We start from the raw sequence: 19,842 nt of genomic DNA, 5'->3' as shown, positions 1-19,842 counted from the left end.
TTTTCGTACAATAACAGCAGGTCCAAAAAATAATCCTGAAAATGCTTTGGCATTACCTCTCCGTCTTGAAGGGTCAAAAATCCATACACGCTGTCCTTCCGTGAACTGTACGGATCTATGATGTTTATTGTAAGATCTCTCTGAAGTACGAAATCGATTAAAAAGTTTATCCTGAGCCTGTTCTCTAATGTCAACAAGAGTGGCTAGACGCTCTTGATTCACACTGTGTACACATGGTCCATTAATGATAGCCTGGTGTTCTAAATAAGGATGCACTCCGTGTAACAGTTTAAATGGGCTAAATGACGTGGAATGGTTCACAGTGATATTATGAGCAAAAATGACGGCTGGCACGTGATCCACCCAACTACCATGATTGTTAGGATCCACTTTCCTTTTCAATAGTGCTTCAATATGGCGGACAGAAGTCTCAACAAGACCATTGGTCTGGTGAAAGTAAGGATTAACAAAGTTCATTCTAATATCTAAAATATTACATAGTTCTTGAAACAAAGAACTAGTAAACGCCGTAGATCTATCTAAAATCACTTCTTTGAACAGACCAAAGCGTAAAATTACATGATTGTACAAAAAATCTGTCAAAGCAGCGGCTGTCTGTTCACCCAACGTAGCCGTTACTACGTAACGAGTATTGTAGTCTATTGCGATTGCTAAATATTTGTGCCGCAGAATATTGGCATCAGAATACCTCCCAGCTACATCAATACCAATACGAAAGAAAGGAGGCACGCTAGGCATAGTTAGTAAAACACCAGGAGGCGAACCCGGTACCTTTTTGAAACGTTGGCAGACCTGACAGCTTCTACATCACTCGATGACGAACTTTTTCATGTATGGAAAATATACTGAATTTAACAACAAATTATATGTTTTTGTAAATCCTGAATGTGAACTACCCAATGAAGAACTATGAGCTGACTGAAACACTTTCTCTCGTAAGGAAGCAGGAATAGCTACCAACAACTGTGTACCAGTTGGACGTCTATGTTTTCGGTACAACAAACCATCCTTCATCTCATATCGCAGTGCCTGTCGTTCAATATCATAATTTTGCGGTATTTTCCCTTCTAAAAAGAGTATGATATCTTTGTAACAGGAATCCTCCCGCTGTTCTTCCTTTAACTTATCATCTTCTTCTATAGTAAAGACCCGGGGATCTTCTAGATTCTTCTGTTCATCCGCTTCGTCTCTTGTGCAATCTACATGGCGAGTAATACTGTCTACAAGACTATTGGAAGCACCCGAAATATGAGAAATAGTGTAATTATAGGTCTGCAACTCCGCAAGAATTCGAGAAAATTTAGCCAAATTCTTAGTTTGACGTAAAAAAACCAGTGATCTACAATCGGTACGCAAATAAAAGTGACGTCCTAATAAAAAATATCTAAAGCGTCTTAGCGTAAAGATCAAAGCTGCTAATTCTAAATGAAATGGGTGATATGATCTCTCGTGTGGCCCTACAGCACGAGAACAGTAGGCTATTGGAACCAAAGGAGCATCTTTTTTATCACTTTCAGGTTGCAGGACTGCCCCAGCTAAACCGCGTTGTGAGGCGTCCGTGACGACGTACACGTCTCTTTCTGGATGAAATTTCATAAGAGTAGGCGCAGACAAGATCACTTTTTTGAGCTTCTCAAAAGCTTGTTGTTGTTCACTCGTCCATTTATATGGAACATTCTTTTTTCAAGAGACGCTGTAATGGCTCCGCTATAGACGAAAAGTTGGCAACGTGGTTTCTAACAAATGAACACAACCCTAAAAAACTTTTCAATTGTTTTTGTGTTCTTGGACGTCTATAATTTTGAATCGATTCAGTAATACGTTCAGAAATAGAAATACCACGCTTAGAGACGCGGTGACCCAATATTTCCAATGAAAAATGGCCTAATTTGGTTTTTTCAGGAGATATTTTCAAACCTCTGAGTCTTAATCGTTCAAATAGTTCACGTGTTGTATTAATAATGGCATCTATCGTATCGTCTGACCACAAAATATCATCGAGATAATAAAATACTTTATTTTCATCTAATCCTTCTAGTGTTAGTTTCATTAAATATTTAACGTCGCTGGAGAAGTAACTCCTCCCATAGGAATGGAAGTGAAACAGTATTGCTTAAGTGCAGGAACTGAAAAAGCAGTTACTAATTGACTTTTTTCAGACAAAGGCACTTGGAAGAATCCTTGCGAAAGATCTGTCGAACAAATCAGGTTTTTACCACTAGAACGCACTAATATATCCTGAATTGGTGGTACAGGAAAATTAATAGGCCTTATCTTAGCATTCGTAAATCTCATATCTGCCACGAACCTCCAAGATCCATTTTTTTTCTTAACTAATATGATGGGATTATTGTAACTACTATGACAAGGACGAATGACGTTTTGTTTAAGTAACTGTTCAACTTGCTCGTGAACAGCATCACGAAGATGGAACGGGATGGGAAACTGGCGTATGTATACTGGGTCTTCATCCTTTAACTGAAATTCGTGAACATAGTCCCGTGCCTTTGAAAAATCGTCCGGGGACCAACTAAACACATCTCTGTACTCCGTAACTAAATCATAAAATCGTTGTCTGTCATGTTCAGAGAGTTCAGGGTTCACATCCACCCTGGTACAATCAAATTTATCAGATTGAGACTTTTGAAGACCAGTATCTTCTGTAACATTACTACAAAAATGTTCTTCCCTATTCAGAACAGCATGCCCTAAAACTTTATTCTTCCATAGCAAAAATTGCTTGTCAGTAGGATTCGAAACCCAAATATGTGAATTTACGTTGTCAACCGCAGTATCTCTTAATAAAACATGTACAGCACCCACTACGAACTTATTAGGTACCAAATCATCTCTATTTCCCAATAAATCAAAACATTTCTTCACTTTAACACAAGTTCGCGAACGTGGGGGCAACCAAACAGACGAAAAAACCTTATACACAGGAGATACGAGCGTTGCAAATTCGTTAGACACAGAATTAACTGTACTGTCCGTGGGCAGAGTAAATTTAGGAATCCTACCAAACCGCGTAACTTCCAAACATAAATCATGTAAATTTAAATTTGCCTTATGGGCCAATAAAAAATCCTGCCCCAATATGGGTGGGGGGAATATGCTGGGATAACCCGGAAAGGATGGCAAAAAACTTGAGATCCAAGCTTGAATCGAACCAAAACTATCTTGTTAACAGACAAAGTATTCTCTGTCACGCCTTTCAAAAAACTATGTGTTGCTTGAACTTTAGCAAAACGCGGGACCATGGCCTGACCAATACAAGACACCTGTGATCCAGAATCCAATAATAAAGGACTCTCTTTCCCATTAATAGTAACATTAACATGAGGAAGCGCACGATCAATCTGAATAGGGACTTTAAGACGTTGAAGAGCTGATGGCCCTGCGTCATCAACTCTATTGATCAGTTTAAATTACTTCTACAGTGGGTGGCAATATGGTTTTCTTTTCCACATTTATGACAAATAATAGGACCCCTCTGCTGTGTCCTATTCCCTGCATTGTTATTCTGACCACCCCGGGAACGATTTTGCTGAAACCGTTGGCCATTGCCCCGTCTATTATAATTACGTCCATAATTGTTATTACTATTGTTATTATTAGTATTACGTCTCGAAAACGAACGTTGATCATCTGTCCTCTTATTTTCTGCTTGCAAAGACAATTGCGTTAATTGCTTTTGTATAGCAGCCAGCTGATCTTTAACCTGATCAGTTTCCCGTGTATTCGTAGCTTGAGAGGGCAAAGTCCGTACTACAGCCTGGGAAAGCTAACTTTGCGGAACAAAAACCGATTGAACTTGAGTATTCTCAGGTGGATTACATTGCATTAACTGAGAATTTGCTAATAACGGATTTTTCTTAATCAGCTTTTCAATTGCTTTTCTTTCCAACAACACGCGTGCCTTCTCCTCGTCCAACAAATCTTGCACTAAAGCTTCAACAGTAACATATTGTTTTTTTATTGCCAATCTCATATACTCCGGAGATAATCCATCGATTATTAACTGCACTTGCTTAGCTACTGGCGCGTTCTTATCGTTACTAAAATTAAATTACGCTTCGCGTAAACGTATGATAGAATACTCTCTCCCTCATTTTGTTCTCGCATCCGCATTTCCTGTTCTGTAAGTTGAGGCAAAAGCGCGTCCTTGAAAGCAGCTATTCACTTCTGTTTAAACTGCTCGTATGACAACTCCGGAAAATCTGCTTGTTTTGACGTAGTGTCAAACCAATAGGCTGCTGACCCCTTTAAAAGCGAACCCAGAATCCATTTTTTCTTTACGTCTGTCCAATTATTTACCTGAGCCAATACTTCAAATTGATCGATATAGCGAACAATATCATCGCCCATACGTCCAAAAAATGGTTCTGGCCGAAGAATATGACTCAAAATGCCAATATTATCCTGATTTCCCCCAACAGCCATGTCTACAGTAAACTCAAACCTGTAAGAATCTAATGAAGAAACAGTGTCAATACTCGAAAGCGAATGCGTAAATTGTAATTGCTTTATAATCTTATCAAAACATTGTCGCGTAAAATGTATGCGACCCGGAGATGATGTAATAATCGGCTCAAAAAATTCAGTAGCATCTAAATCATCACAAAAATCAGATAAAAACACATTGTCCTCAGCAAAGTAACGCAACATATAAAAATAATCTCCAAATAAATGTAGTCAGAACAAAAAAGTGAAAACGCCATTTTTTTAACCCAGCTGCACAGGTACTACAGAGATCAAACCTAAAGCATCTCCATCATGAAACAAGACTAAATAGTAGTTATGTTTAGCTTGACTTCATCTATCCCTTTGGTCATTATGAGACCGATAGATGACTAGATTTTGGGGTATCTTCTCCACCACCAGCAACTAGCGCTGGAATATAAAAATAAATCTCATCCGAAAGATAATTCTACAACTAAAGCATGTGGGAAATGTAGCTCATGGTATTTAGAAATCATAACTCATACTCAAATGTGCTTTTAAAAGTGCAGCAGATAGGGTAAGGACAATTAAGTAAAAGAGTAATTAGTCTGGCGTAGTCACTTATTGTTTCGACGAAATAAACAGTACCTTCTTCAAAGTTAGTAACTCCATTCTTCTCCTCCCTCTCTCGCTGGCTCGTTGCTGTTCTTCCAACTCCAAACGAAGTGCCCCGAGAAACACTCACCATCCAGTTTTGTTTCCCGGACTGAGGCCTCAAACCACACCTCCTGATTTCCTCAATACCAAATATGGTCACTCCATAACTCACCTTCTCCTAACATCGTGTTCGTGACGTCACATGAGTCAAAACGTTTGAGAGTCGAAGACCTCACACGCTGGGGACTTCACCTCCTGATCCTGAATTGTACTTTCTGAGGAATTTCAAGTGCAAAGCTAAACCTCAGCGAAAAGTAGAAAATACAAAATACACACTTAATAATCGTTGACGTAGTTACCAGACAATAACTTTTAGTTGAGGCAATCGAATGAGTCAGCTAGAGAAGAGCTAACTGGCGCTCGAAATATGTACAAATAAGTTGTATGTGAGCAATGTCCTCAAACGCAGACTAGTGACACTGCCAAGAAATGGAAACGTAGCCAGACACAAGTAGAAAGTTGATAAGTTGCACAAAGGTAGGAAAACAAACAAGGGTAGTGACTTTATATGAGGTTAAAGGAATCTGCTATTGCACTTATCTTTTAATAAAACACAAAGGTATACAAATATGCTTCTAGGAAGCTTGAGACTACATAATTGAACTTTCCGAGGAAAGAAAAAAATAAATATAATCCAGCGAAGTAGATGACGTAAATCCAAAAGTCTGTCGTTGGAATCGAACCAGGGACCTCCGACGTATAGCATCGTAACAGTACTTTTGGTGCCTGGCAATTTTAAAATATGAATCAAATTCACTTCACTTTTGAAAAAAACAATCATTAGCTTTCCTTTGATATGAGACTAAATGCATTATTTGATTCAGTCATGGCAAAAAATATTTGACTATGATACACATAATGATCACAACTATTGAATGAATTAAACCCAATCATACTAATAATATTATCATCATTACATTCATTCTTATCTAATGCTAATAAATGTACACACAACGAGCGGGAAAAACAAACTTTCTACAAACTTTTATTTTATAACTGGTTATGTATAAGTCACTGAGAAAAAAGTGCTATATTGGAACTAATCCTTAAGAAGATTTAAGTTTTGTTTTCTTCTGTGTTTAAAAGTGTCAATTTGGAACTGTTTTCTCTTGTTTTTTCATGTAATCTTTTGTTGTGTTCAAATCACATTATTGTATATGTGCTCTCTAGTTAATACTTATTATGTGATTTCTATTTACTTAATTTATTTTTGGTGCTTTCCCTTGTACAATTGATGCGACTCATCCCTTGTATATCCACAATACTCATCATCCTTAAGTGACTTAATGACTTGAACTCCTCAACTTATGAAGACCAAATATCACAGAGCTTGTTCAACGTATTTTTCTTTCTCGTTCTTTTTAAAACCTTGCGCGTCATAAGTTTTATTTATCTTCTTGAGTTAAAATGTTTCTCTTTTCGCTATATATATAACATGTAACTACATATACATATATATGTTCTGTCATATATACATATACTTGACCTTATTTATATATTTATACAGATAGATATTTTAATACTTATATCTATATAAAGATACTCGTAATCTCCTGCACAATCTATTATGTTTTTGGTGACGTATCACAGTTGCGTCTGAGCCGAGTGGTAGTGATCTGAGAAGATTGAGAGTACGAGGAGCCTAGTAAGTTTTAGTATTTCCCCGTTCGATGATTCTTATATGTATATAAATCTTAAATGATAGGATGTTTTTTAAGTCGCTTCCTAGAACAGAAGTGATGTTCATAATTCTTTGGACAAACGGACTTGGAAAAAAAGAAAGAAATCAAAAATTCTTTCTATAAAACCATATTTTTAATTATCCGTTCGATTTTTTGCTCTCACTTTTCCTCCAGGATCCTGTGATACAAGTCCCCGAGGGCCTCCACCACTCATTAATATCGCGGTAGTGTTTATTTGGGAAGTCATCGTGAAGCAGGGCACATAGCCTACAGAAGAAATATGTGTTGATGAACTCTCCTGTTCCTTTCCATTGGAAATACTCGTTGTACATGGTATCATTTTTATCTAGCATATGTAGATAGTCCGCCAATTCTTTAGGGGATTCGAAATCATCAACGTGAATATAGGACTCGTAGGGAGCGCTGCGAGCATAGTCTTCAGGTCGAGCACCCATCACAATTGGAAGAACTCTTCTTCTGTAACGAAATGGAAAATGAGCGAAATTAGTATTAACAGAGTACTCACTGAAACTAATTTATGTAATCAGTTACACTAAAATCAAATAATGTTATTTCAATGGGCTGTTCAGGTATTGGGATGATATTCATGTCACTATCATGGCAATTGTCACGTTGATAGTGCACGGTTCAATAGAGAACACTTGCATAATAGTTTCGAAGAAAAGTATTTGGAATTAATCAGTATTTTGAGAATAATCCTAAACTAATTTAATCAAACAATGTTTCAGTATCATAAATTCAAATGTGATGCATATCAAAAGGAAAGTTGATACAGATATGGAAAATGATTTTAGAAAAGTAAAAGCATTGGTTAAAATCCCGTGATAACATTGTTTCAAAACCACTGTTTTTGTTAATTTAACATGCAAAATTTACATCTATATTTCAAACTTTGAAAAATGTGTGTAGTGTGAAAGTGAAATAGTGTATCTGTCTTGTATATTTTATGCATAATGTAAACAGATGTATGCATAATATATGATGTATGCATAATATATACTAGTAGTGACTGTGGTCTTTATTATTTAAATTATATTTCGTGAAATAAGAAGTTAAAGTAGGAGTTAATATACTAATAATAATGTACAATATACCAATAATAATTCTAAAAATAATAATAATATAGTAATAATAGACTAGTTAATTTTAAAAATTCTTCTTTTAGTGCGTTACATATTATTATTATTATTATTATTATTATTATTATTATTATTATTATTATTATTATTATTATTATATTATTATTATTATTATTATTATTATTATTATTATCATTATTATTATTATTATTATTATTATTACTAATTTTAAATCACTGATCATACTGGAACACTCTTCCCATGAATCATTATTATTATTATTATTATTTGTGATCCCCACTTAAATAATAACAATATTCTTTATTATAGTTAAAGTTTAAAATATTTTTTCGTTATTCCAAGGGAGATTTGTAAAATATTCAACAACTGTAAAACTTAAACAATAAAAAATAATCAGTGCAAGTAGAACCTTATAATAATATTCCTCTTGATAATTGTTTCATTTTAGTGAGCTGCGAATATATACACAAGTATTTTAGGAAAAAATGGATAAAAAAAGATTGCGATCTTGGCCAATAATTAGTTTTTGAATCAGGGGCGACAAAAGTTTTGAACGGACCCTAAATCGAATTTTCCTATTTTCTACGGAATAAGCACATTATACGGAGTTAACTGATAGTTTGGGCTTGGCTACACTATATGTAGTTCTCCACATCTAATTCCTAAAATAAAATGTTTGATTGAAGTATATTAGATTTTTTAATCCAAAAATTGCTACAATAAAATTGATCGTATCCTCATTAATTATACTAACATTAAAATTGTTCCTACTCTATATCTAGTATAAACATCTATGTATTAGAAAGAGAGGAAAAAGGTATTAAACGGGCCAAAGTACCTGAACACACATCATCATTTAACAGCCAATGAATAGTAGATATTTCACATCACGAATTAAATCCTATTTCAATTTGCTGGAAATTATGAAAAAAAATGGAAAAAAATTGTTAAAATTTATTCTTAACGTAAATCTCAAAAAATATTAAAAAAAACGAGTTCACTCTATTTGACTGCTTGTGTAAAAAAAATCCCGATTTCTTTTTAAATACAACTTTTTAATATACGTTTGGTGCCTGGCAATTTTAAAATATGAATCAAATTCATTTCGCTTTAAAAAAAAACAATCATTAGCTTTGCTTTGATATAAGACTAAATGCATTATATGATTCAGTCATGACAAAAAATATTTACTATGATACACAGAATGATCACAATTATTGAATGAATTAAACCCAATTATACTAATAATATTATCATAATTTCATTCATTCTTAGCTACTGCTAAAAAACGTACACACAACGAGCGGCAAAAAACAACCTTTCTACAAACTTTTATTTTTTAACTGGCTATGTATTGTGAAGTAACTCTGTATTAGATATAAAGAAACATGAACTTTTGAAAAACTCATTGAAAGGAAACTTTGATTAGAACTGTACATTTTCAGACATCTGTTGTAAACATATTTTTGTTAATAAACTCGACTAGCTTCCTTCTTTCCTTTCCGCATACCCTCAAGCACAGCCTGATACTTCCCGATTCATTGGACTCTTAGGTCATCATTCTTGAGCTGGACAAAACTACGAGGAACAGAACAACAGGGGTATTCAACACACGATTAGGATCGGTGCAGGATCATCGGAGAGGAGCGGATATCACCATTGGAGAATAACCAGCTCCATAGTCAAGAGTACCATTCTGTTGGTTTATCACCGCAGACTCATCAAGCTCCAGCAGTCTAGTAGAATGAAGATGTAGAAGGACGTCATCGTAGAGACGCATTATCGACGCCCCTTGCAGATCAACAGGATTAAGATCCAGATGTTGACTGTCTCCAGCTAATCCAGACTTCTCCAGAGACAGATATTCATCATTCCAGATGACCAGGACGACGCCAGTCTCGTTGGATCTATCAGGCTAGTGCTCATTCCTATTCCTTAATTACAACCTTTCTCTTTCTCTCACCCTTTCCCCCAACTAGTCATTTTCAAAATTAGAAACATTTGAATTTTATTTAAAATTCAATCATAATTTAGTTGTTAAGTACCGTGTTGTCCATCAGTTCCATCCCCAATAGTTACTTTATTCTATGAGTATTTTTAGAGTTTATTCTGAGCTACAATTGATGGCACAGCACCGGCACATGGATGGAGATGCTGTGAGGCTTACGCCTTTGTTACGATACCAAAATTTCGATAGATTACGACTCTACGATTAAATTTTACGATTCTAAATATTTCGATAGATAAGTCAGGTACTTTTGAGATTTCAAACTGTAGAAACGATGTATTTTGAGTAATTTGTACAGTGTAATTTATAGTTTGTCGAGAGAAATTGAGTAGAGTTATTTTTAGCCCACCCTCGCTACGTTTATTCATTTGCTCTGTTAGAGTAATTTTTTTTTGTTTTATTTTTCCTTAGTTGAATGATTAAGTGGGTGAGAAGAGAAATTTTTGCCAAGTTATTATATTTTGTCTCTCTTTCTGTTAGTATATAAGAAGTGTCATTTACATTTTGGTGTTGGATATATATATATATATATATATATATATATATATATATAGTAGTGTAAGATATTTATTATAAGTGTGATTTGAAAATAGATATAATGGAAAATACTAGTGCTATATCTTCTGCTTTAGATCGTTTAGTAGAACCCCCCAAATTTTCCGGCAAATTGAACGAGTCAGTTCAGTCATTTTTTAGTCATTTTGAGGATTTTTCTGTCCTTCATAACCTACGTGATGTACAGAAACGTCATTTGTTGCCGTATTGTTTAGAAAATGGGGCTTGTGCTTATCTGCTAGCTTTACAATCAACCGCAGAATATGACAATCTCATGTATGTACAGATCAAGAAGAAATTAATAGAGGCTTATGAAGATAATATAGTTTCGCAAGTTTTAGAGCAAGAAATGAGAAATAGAGAACAATTAGATTCTGAATCTGTCCTAGATTACATTTTTCATAAGTGGAAATTAATACTCGAGTACGATCCGAAAATGCCAGTGACCGAACAAATTAACTTGATAATCGATGGGTTATTGCCTTCATTTTATTCTGTAGTCGTAAGAAAATCATATAAGACTGTTATTGAGTTAGCAAAGTTCTTAGGTCTAGAGGAAAGAGTTAATTTTCTTGTCAGCATGCGTAGTCAGCAATCGAAGTCCTTGGCAATAACAGTTGAATACAATATACATCCTGTTGGTAATAATGCTATACAGCAAAAAGAAAATACTTTAGGTGTTAATATTCAGAACGAAAATGAAATTGTAAGTCAGCCTGAAGAAAAAAATACATTGATAGCTCAGTTAGACGGTATCAAAGTCCAGTTATAACATCTGGTGCAACGAACAGCGCTCGCGAAAGTTTCTTACGCTCACAAAGGAAAATCTGTGTGTATACAATCTTATGAGCATTCGCGTTTGGAGCGAAGAAATCCATCCACTCCATCCTTTGCTTCCTCTCATTCGCAGCGTCTTGCTTCTGTCAATGCAGTCAATGTAAATGAGAATGTTAAATTGAATAATAGGAATAAAGTAGACAATAATATGTGTAATAATGTTAGAAATAGTAAGCGATATTATGTGCCTATTCAATATGAAGCTGATTTGCCTTATGTTAAAGCATATATTGATAATAAGCCACATTTATTTCTATTGGATTCAGGCAGCACTGTTAGAATAATTTCTGGTAATAATTTAAGCAATAAGCATAAAATACTCAAAGGAACAACTTTTATTCGTGGCGTCACTGGAAATTCTCAAGAAAGTGATCAAATCGCTTTAGTTAAATTTAAATTAGGAGGACAGTATTTTACGCATCCTTTTCGAATGTATAAAAATTTTCCGTATAATAGCATAATTGGCCAAGATTTTTTGAAAAATCATCTTGCAATGGTTGATCAAAATAAGAATTCTTTTAGTTTTGTTAAATTTGGTATTCCTCCAAGAGTTGAATTGCCGCCACACGTATCTTTTCATGAAATTTCTAACCATATATCAAAATTATATAAACCTCAATTTTTAGTAGCTCGCTCTGTTGTTTTGCCTCCTAATTCAAGTGTTCAGGTTACGTTGAAAAAAGTAAATGATCTTGCAGGAACTCGCAATTTATTAGTTCCTAATGAGTTAATAGATACGCAGCCAGAAATTTTTGTGCGTAAATCAGTTGTAGACGAAAGTCATCCGATAATTTCTGTGATTAAACCTATCAAAAGTAAACTTTACTTGAAAAAAGATATTGTTTTGGGTTCTGGCGAAAATGTTATCAGTGATACCAACTTCAAGAAACAAAATAGCACTAACAATAAGGTTCATCAAGTTAATGCAGTAGATACGAAATCTTTTCCTGAAGGTTATGATAAATATAGAGTAAATGTTAACCCTGAATTGTTGCCACATCAACAACAGCAATTATATTACTTAGTAGAGGAATTTTATTCCTGTTTTTCTTGGAATGAATTTGATTACGGTTGTGCTAAGGGATATAAGCATAAAATTGAATTAGTAGACAATATCCCACTAAATCAATCCCAATTTTCGATACCATTTCATCTACGGGATGAGATAAAAAAAACAAGTAGATAGTTTATTGAAAAGTAAGATTATTTAGCCTAGTATTAGTCCGTATAATTCTGCGGTAATGCTTGTTAAAAAGAAGAATGGACAGTATAGATTTATAGAAGACGCAAGATATATAAATAGAAAAATGGTTCCTGACAGCTATCCGGTTCCTCCTATCCAGGATATTTTGCCTAATTTGGCAGGACGCAAATATCTATGTTCTAGCGACGTTTTTGAAGCATTCTTTAACATTCCCCTCACTGAAGAATCTAAACCTATTACAGCTTTTTCGATTCCGTGCGTGGGATCATATCATTTTAATTTTCTCCCTCAGGGGGTCAAGACATCTACTAGTGGTATGAATAGATTAGTGAAACTCACCTTAGAAGGTCTTGCACAAGATAAAATATTTGCCTACGTTGACGATTATGTTTGGTCTAGTGATAGTTTTGATGAAATTGTGCAGTTAACTCGTATGTTGCTTCAAAGAATAAAAGAAATTGGTTTAAAGCTTTCCCCAGAAAAGACAAAATTGGGATATTTTTCATTAGATGTTTTAGGTCACACTGTTAGTAAAGATTGTTTGTCTATTTCGAAACGAATAATTAACTCAATTTCCAACTATCAACGTCCCAAAACAAAAAGAAGCAAGTCAAAAGTTTTTTTTAGGATTGGCTTCTTTTGTTCGTTCGTATTTACCTAATTTAAGTCAATTAGCAGAAGCGTTACTTTCTTTGTTGAAAAAAGACGCTCCTTTTCGTTGGAAGGACGCACAGGAGACAGCATTAAATAATATCAAACAAGCCATCATTTCAGCACCATGTTTAATGAGATACAAGCCTGATTATCCTCTGTATCTCTATTTTGATGCCAGCAAAGTCGCTCTTTCTGGACTGATCAAACAACCTCAAAATTCACCTGACGACACAAATTTAGTACCCATTTGTTATTGTAGTCGTGCAACGTCTCCTAGTGAGAGAAAATTACACCAATATCAGCTTGAATTACTAGCATTATTGTACTCATTACGTTCATTCAGATATTTTCTTTTGAGACGTCATTTTTATTTGAAGACAGATTGTCATAGTTTACTTTATTTGAAACAAACAAAGAATGTAAGTAAAATTTCTAGATGGTTGAGTGAAATTGAATCATATAATTTTACTATTTCACACATTAGTGGCTCTAGTAATATAGAGTCAGACGCCATTTCACGTTCTTCTAACCCCCCTAGAGATTTGAAAGACGAGAAAAAGAATCAAGAAGATCCGAAAATTTTGTTTCCTCAGACCACAAATTCATTTTCAATTTTAAATGAGCCAAATCTGGCAACAGAACAGCGTAAAGATCCGTTTTCTAAAGATATTTTTTCTTGGTTGGAACAGAAAGAAGATAGAAATCCTAAAATAGAACGCCAAGCATTATATTTTACTATTAAGGATGGAATTTTGTATAGAAAAAAGAAAAACTTCTCAAGGTATAAAATTTATAGTTGCAGTTCCTACTTCTTTGCGTTATAAAGTTTTTAATGCTTGTCATACGTCTGCATTGGGATCATCTCATTCTGGTTATTCTAAAACCTATGATATGTTAGTAAAAACAGTGTATTTTCTCAACATGAAGAAATATATATATCAGAAGTGTAAAGAATGTACGATTTGTCAAGTATCGAAATCGAAAATTGGTTCTCTGTATGGCACATTGCTTACTTATCCCTCAGTTCCCCCCTTCTATCGCGTCCACATAGATGTAGCTGGGAATTATTCCCCCAATAATATGTTAAATCACAAATATTTGGTAGTTGTAGTAGACAGTTGTACTAGATACATAATTGCAGATTCCCTTCCTGATGTTACAGCAAGTACTTTGGCTTCATTTCTTTATCATAAAGTAAATTTAAAGTTTGGAATTTTCTATGAAATTGTCTTAGACAAAGGCAGTGCATTCACTAGTGGACTATTTAAAGAATTATGTGTTATGATTGGTGCTAACATGCGTTTTGTAAATGTACATGGGCATTATAGTAATCGTGTTTGTGAAGTTAGTATTAGGAACATAGACCAACGATTGAAATCAGCTTTATGTGACAAAGATTTAAGAGAATGGATTGACTTATTACAACCCATAGTTTTTTCGCTTAACGTCACCAAGAATTTATCGTCTTAAATTTCACCATTTAAATGTCTTTTTGGCTTCAAACCTAGGTTACTTCATCAGGCAATATTAAATACCCCGTGTCAATACGAAGATAATGCCATTCGTTTACAGCAATTACAAGAGATTAGAGACAAAGCGCAAGAAAATCTTTACAAACGTCATAAAACGGCGACAAAATTTTTTGACAAGAGACATACGAAACCTGTTTTTAAAGAAGGAGAAAAAGTTTGGATTTTAGACACCACAAGAAAGAAAGGTCACGCCAAAGCATTCAGCGGAAAGTTTATTGGTCCAGGCATAATTGGACGTGTGGAAAATCCAAATTCATATTTTGTTAAGTATAAGACCACCCGAGGATCATACAAGATAGACAGCATAGCAGTCCAGAGATTGAAGAAGTTTTATGAGAAGAAAAACCCGGAAGAAGAAGACCACCTTGAAGACTGACGAAGATATGCCTATCAACGTCTGCACGGAAGACCACACGATGAAAAAGAAGACGAGACGCGAAGACCATCAAGGACCACCAACTGAACAGATTTTCAACCCCAGGAGACAATGTTTAGAAGAAGAAATTTTCATCCCCTCGCTTCATATTAAGGATGTTGTGATTGCCGAAAATCTACCAACGTGGGCAACTATAGGGAAGAATTCCACAGAAGAAAAACCGAAATTTGCTTGTAATACTGACATCAATCAGAAGATTAGTATTTATAAAGGTAACATAGTGGACATAAAAGCAGATGCCTTAGTAAATCCGACGAATGAAACCTTAACTCCTTTAGGTGGTGTAGATAAAGCCATTCAAAACGCAGCTGGATCTGAATTTTTAGAAGAATGTTTGACCGTATCATCATTGAAGCCAGGAGAAGCGAAAATTGCCAATGGTTATCGTTTACCAGCTAATTGTGTAATTATGACATGTGGACCACGGAATTCAGACAAGAAGATTTTACGAGAGACATACAAAAATTGTTTTGAAGTGATGTTGAAGAATGATCTTTCCACAATTGTACTACCTAACATTTCGACTGGTGCATTTAAATTTCCGAAGTTAGAAGCTGCCAAAATTGCCTTGGCTACAACAAGAATATTTTTAGAGGAACATCTTGACGTAAACCGTGTCGTATTTTGTGTTTATGATAGAGAGAATTGGGACATTTATCAACGATTACTCCCAATATATTTTCACATTGATAAAGAATCTGTTAGTACGTCTGTCCGCACGTAACTTGTATGTGAATTACTTTTCTTGAAGATTGGATTGTGGATAGGAACACCTTACCGATGGATGGTGAACTTTCTTTTAGCACTGGCCACGCTTAGAAGTTAGTTTATCTAGGTTTTGAATTGTGCATTCAAATCTACCGGTAGAACACTGAAACTTGGAATACTTCGAATTTTGGAACATTTTGATATCTTCAAGAATTGTACCATTTCATTTGATTGGACAGCGTATCACTACAGAAGTTTCTTACTTTTTTGAAATGTGAGTATGTGAAGAATGAAGAAAATCAACGGCACGCGTACGGATAGATGTTTTGATGGATACATTAAAAAGATTGAAGTCAAGATCGCAAGAACCATGCTCCATCCCTTCAGATGTCTAGGATTCGATGCCATGATTGATGTCCAGCATTCGAAGCCCGAGGAGGACAAGATTTAAGAAGAAAGAAGTTGAAGATAAGAAGAATTTATATGTTAGTTAGGGTTGTAGGCTATATGTGGTGAATAGTTCTATCGTGCTGATTTCATATAGTTTGATTACAGCCAGCATATGGGGCTATAACCATATCTTGGAATTCTTTTCCAGTCTACGGACGCTTTAAGCTTAAATAACTTAAAGCTCATTTTTCTCAAACTGAAATCAGTACCCTTCTTGTACAGTCTAACTTTACTATCTTTGGTTAGCTAGATAGTATTACACCGTTTTTTTCCTTCTCGCGTATTAGTCACGTTTGATATTGAAGTTATTTTTTTTGCATTAGAGGAACATACACATATATATAGAAAGAGGTCTACATTAGATTATACTATATTTATGAACTATTTGTTTATTTGATTATGATTTTTTATTACACGTATCTAAGTTTTGATAATCTGTGTTAGTGATAATTAAATTTAGTATTATTCCTACCTTTTATTTCCCTTCCCTGAGCACTAACGGAACTCCACACTAACACCTTAAAACACATGTCAATCACAATGATGTTATGCAAGCACTAATGTTTATTTTTATTTTTCTTACTTTCCATCGTCCCAGAGACGCTGTCGTTACATATCACAAGGTCACCTAATGAACTACATGGACAATCTCAGAAATATATACTCAGCACTTTGTGGTCAAGGATTAATTCAAAACAAACAATATGTTATACAAAGAACTCTTTTATCTTCAACAAACATTTCTTTTGGACATTTTTCAATTTTTTTTGTACTACGGAAAATTAAAATTTTCGTGTATTTTAGTTTCGAAGAGGGGGTGTGAAGTAACTCTGTATTGGATATAAAGAAATATGAACTTTTGAAAAACTCATTGAAAGGAAATTTTGATTAGAACTGTACATTTTCAGACATCTGTTGTAAACATATTTTTGTTAATAAACTCGACTAGCTTCCTTCTTTCCTTTCCGCATACCTTCAAGCACAGCCTGATACTTCCTGATTCATTGGACTCTTAGGTCATCATTCTTGAGCTGGACAAAACTACGAGGAACAGAACAACAGGGGTATTCAACACACGATTAGGATCGGTGCAAGATCATCGGAGAGGAGCGGATATCACCATTGGAGAATAACCAGCTCCATAGTCAAGAGTACCATTCTGTTGGTTTATCACCGCAGACTCATCAAGCTCCAGCAGTCTAGTAGAATGAAGATGTAGAAGGACGTCATCATAGAGACGCATTTCCGACGCCCCTTGCAGATCAACAGGATTAAGATCCAGATGTTGACTGTCTCCAGCTAATCCAGACTTCTCCAGAGAAAGATATTCATCATTCCAGATGACCAGGACGACGCCAGCCTCGTTGGATCTATCAGGCTAGTGCTCATTCCTATTCCTTAATTACAACCTTTCTCTTTCTCTCACCCTTTCCCCCAACTAGTCATTTTCAAAATTAGAAACATTTGAATTTTATTTAAAATTCAATCATAATTTAGTTGTTAAGTACCGTGTTGTCCATCAGTTCCATCCCCAATAGTTACTTTATTCTATGAGTATTTTTAGAGTTTATTCTGAGCTACAATTGATGGCACAGCACCGGCACACTGAGAAACAAGTGCTATAATGGAACTAATCCTTAAGAAGTTTTTTTCATATAATCTTTTGTTGTGTTCAAATCACATTATCGTATAAGTGTACTTTAGTTAATACTTACCATCTGATTGCTATTTACTTAATTTACTTTTGCTCTTTTCCCTTCTACAATTGATGCGACTCATTCCTTCTATATCCACAATACTCATCATCCTTAAGTGACTTGTTGACGTGAATTCCTCAACTTATAAAGACCAAATATCACAGAACTTGTTCAACGTATTTCTCTTTGTCGTTCTTTTTAAAACCTTGCGCGTCATACGTTTTATTTATCTTTTTGAGTTAAAATGTTTGTCTTTTCGCTATATATATAATCAGTGGCGTATTTAGGGGGGTGGCTTCCGGGCTTAAGCCCCCCCCGAAATCTTACTTAGTACAGTAAATTAAATGAAATATCTTGCAGAATTTTCACATTTCCAGGCAAAGCCACCCCCTAAAGTTAGCAAAGCCCCTCCCGAAACAAAATCGTAAATACGCCACTGTATATAATTATATATAACATGTAACTACGTATACATATATATGTTCTGTCATATATACATATACTTGACCTTATTTATATATTTATACAGATAGTTATTTTAATACTTATATCTATATAAAGATACTCGTAATCTCCTGCACAATCTTTTATGCTTTTGGTGACTATCACAGTTGCGTCTGAGCCTAGTGGTAGTGATCTGAGAAGATTGGCGGTACGAGGGGCCTAGTAAGTTTTAGTATTTCCCCATTGGATGATTCTTATATGTATATAAATCTTAAATAGTAGGATTTTTTAAGTCGCTTCCTAGAACAGAAGTGATGTTCATAATTCTTTGGAGAAACGGACTTAGAAAAAAAGAAAGATATCTAAAATTATTTTTATAAAACCATATTTTTACTTATCCGGGCGATTTTTTGTTCTTACGTTTCCTCCAGGATCCTGTGATACAAGTCCCCGAGGGCCTCCACCACTCATTAACATTGCGGTAGTGTTTATTTGGGAAGTCATCGTGAAGCAGGGCACATAGCCTACAGAAGAAATGTGTGTTGATGAACTCTCCTGTTCCTTTCCATTGGAAATACTCGTTGTACATGGTATCATTTTTCTCTAACATATGTAGATAGTCCGCCAATTCTTTAGGGGATTCGAAATCATCTACGTGAATATAGGACTTGTAGGGAGCGCTGCGAGCATAGTCTTCAGGTCGAGCACCCATCACAATTGGAAGAACTCTTCTTCTGTAATGAAATGGAAAATGAGCGAAATTAGTATAAACACAGTAATCACTGAAAGTAATTTATGTAATCAGTTACACTAAAATCTAATAATGTTATTTCAATGGGCTGTTCAGGTATTGGGATGATATTCATGTCGCTGTCATGGCAATTGTCACTTTAATAGTCCACGGTTCAATAGAGAACACTTGCATAATAGTTTCCAAGAAAACTATTTGGAATTATTCAGTATTTTGAGAATAAACCTAAACTAATTTAACCATACAATGTTTCAGTATCATAAATTCAAATGTGATGCATATCAAAAGGAAAGTTGATACAGATATGAAAAATAAATTTAGAAAAGTAAAAGCATTGGTTAAAATCCCGTGATAACATTGTTTCAAAACCACTGTTTTTGTTGATTTAACATAGAATATTTTCATCTATATTTCAAACTTTGAGAAATGTGTGTAGTGTGAAAGTGAAATAGTGTATCTGTCTTGTATATTTTATGCATAATGTAAACAGATGTATGCATAATATATAATGTATGCATAATCTATACTAGTAGTGACTGTGGTCTTTATTATTTAAATTATATTTCGTAAAATAAGAAGTAA

General features: G+C 34.7%; 2 protein-coding genes across 2 annotated transcripts; both read right to left on the bottom strand.

Moving 5' to 3' along the window:
• Positions 1–828: 828 nt before the first annotated feature.
• LOC145682300 (uncharacterized) lies at positions 829–1,617 on the bottom strand. The gene has a single exon (XM_081753877.1). The coding sequence runs from the start codon at positions 1,615–1,617 to the stop codon at positions 829–831; it is 789 nt and encodes a 262-aa protein (XP_081610003.1).
• A 3,141-nt stretch (positions 1,618–4,758) lies between these two features.
• On the bottom strand, positions 4,759–19,334 carry LOC145681185 (glycoprotein 3-alpha-L-fucosyltransferase A-like). The gene is made up of 2 exons (XM_081752667.1): positions 18,930–19,334; positions 4,759–7,340 (listed from the first exon to the last, which is right to left on the bottom strand). Exons 1-2 carry the CDS (start codon positions 19,219–19,221, stop codon positions 7,318–7,320), a joined length of 315 nt encoding a protein of 104 aa, XP_081608793.1. The 5' UTR covers positions 19,222–19,334; the 3' UTR covers positions 4,759–7,317.
• Positions 19,335–19,842: the final 508 nt, after the last annotated feature.

The sequence above is a fragment of the Thermobia domestica genome, chromosome 3 (genome assembly GCF_964235325.1).
Source record: "Thermobia domestica chromosome 3, izTheDome1.hap1.1, whole genome shotgun sequence".
Classification (NCBI taxonomy): Eukaryota; Metazoa; Arthropoda; class Insecta; order Zygentoma; family Lepismatidae; genus Thermobia; species Thermobia domestica.
Note: the sequence above shows the minus strand (reverse complement) of the source record. Positions and strands in the feature narration are given on the sequence as shown.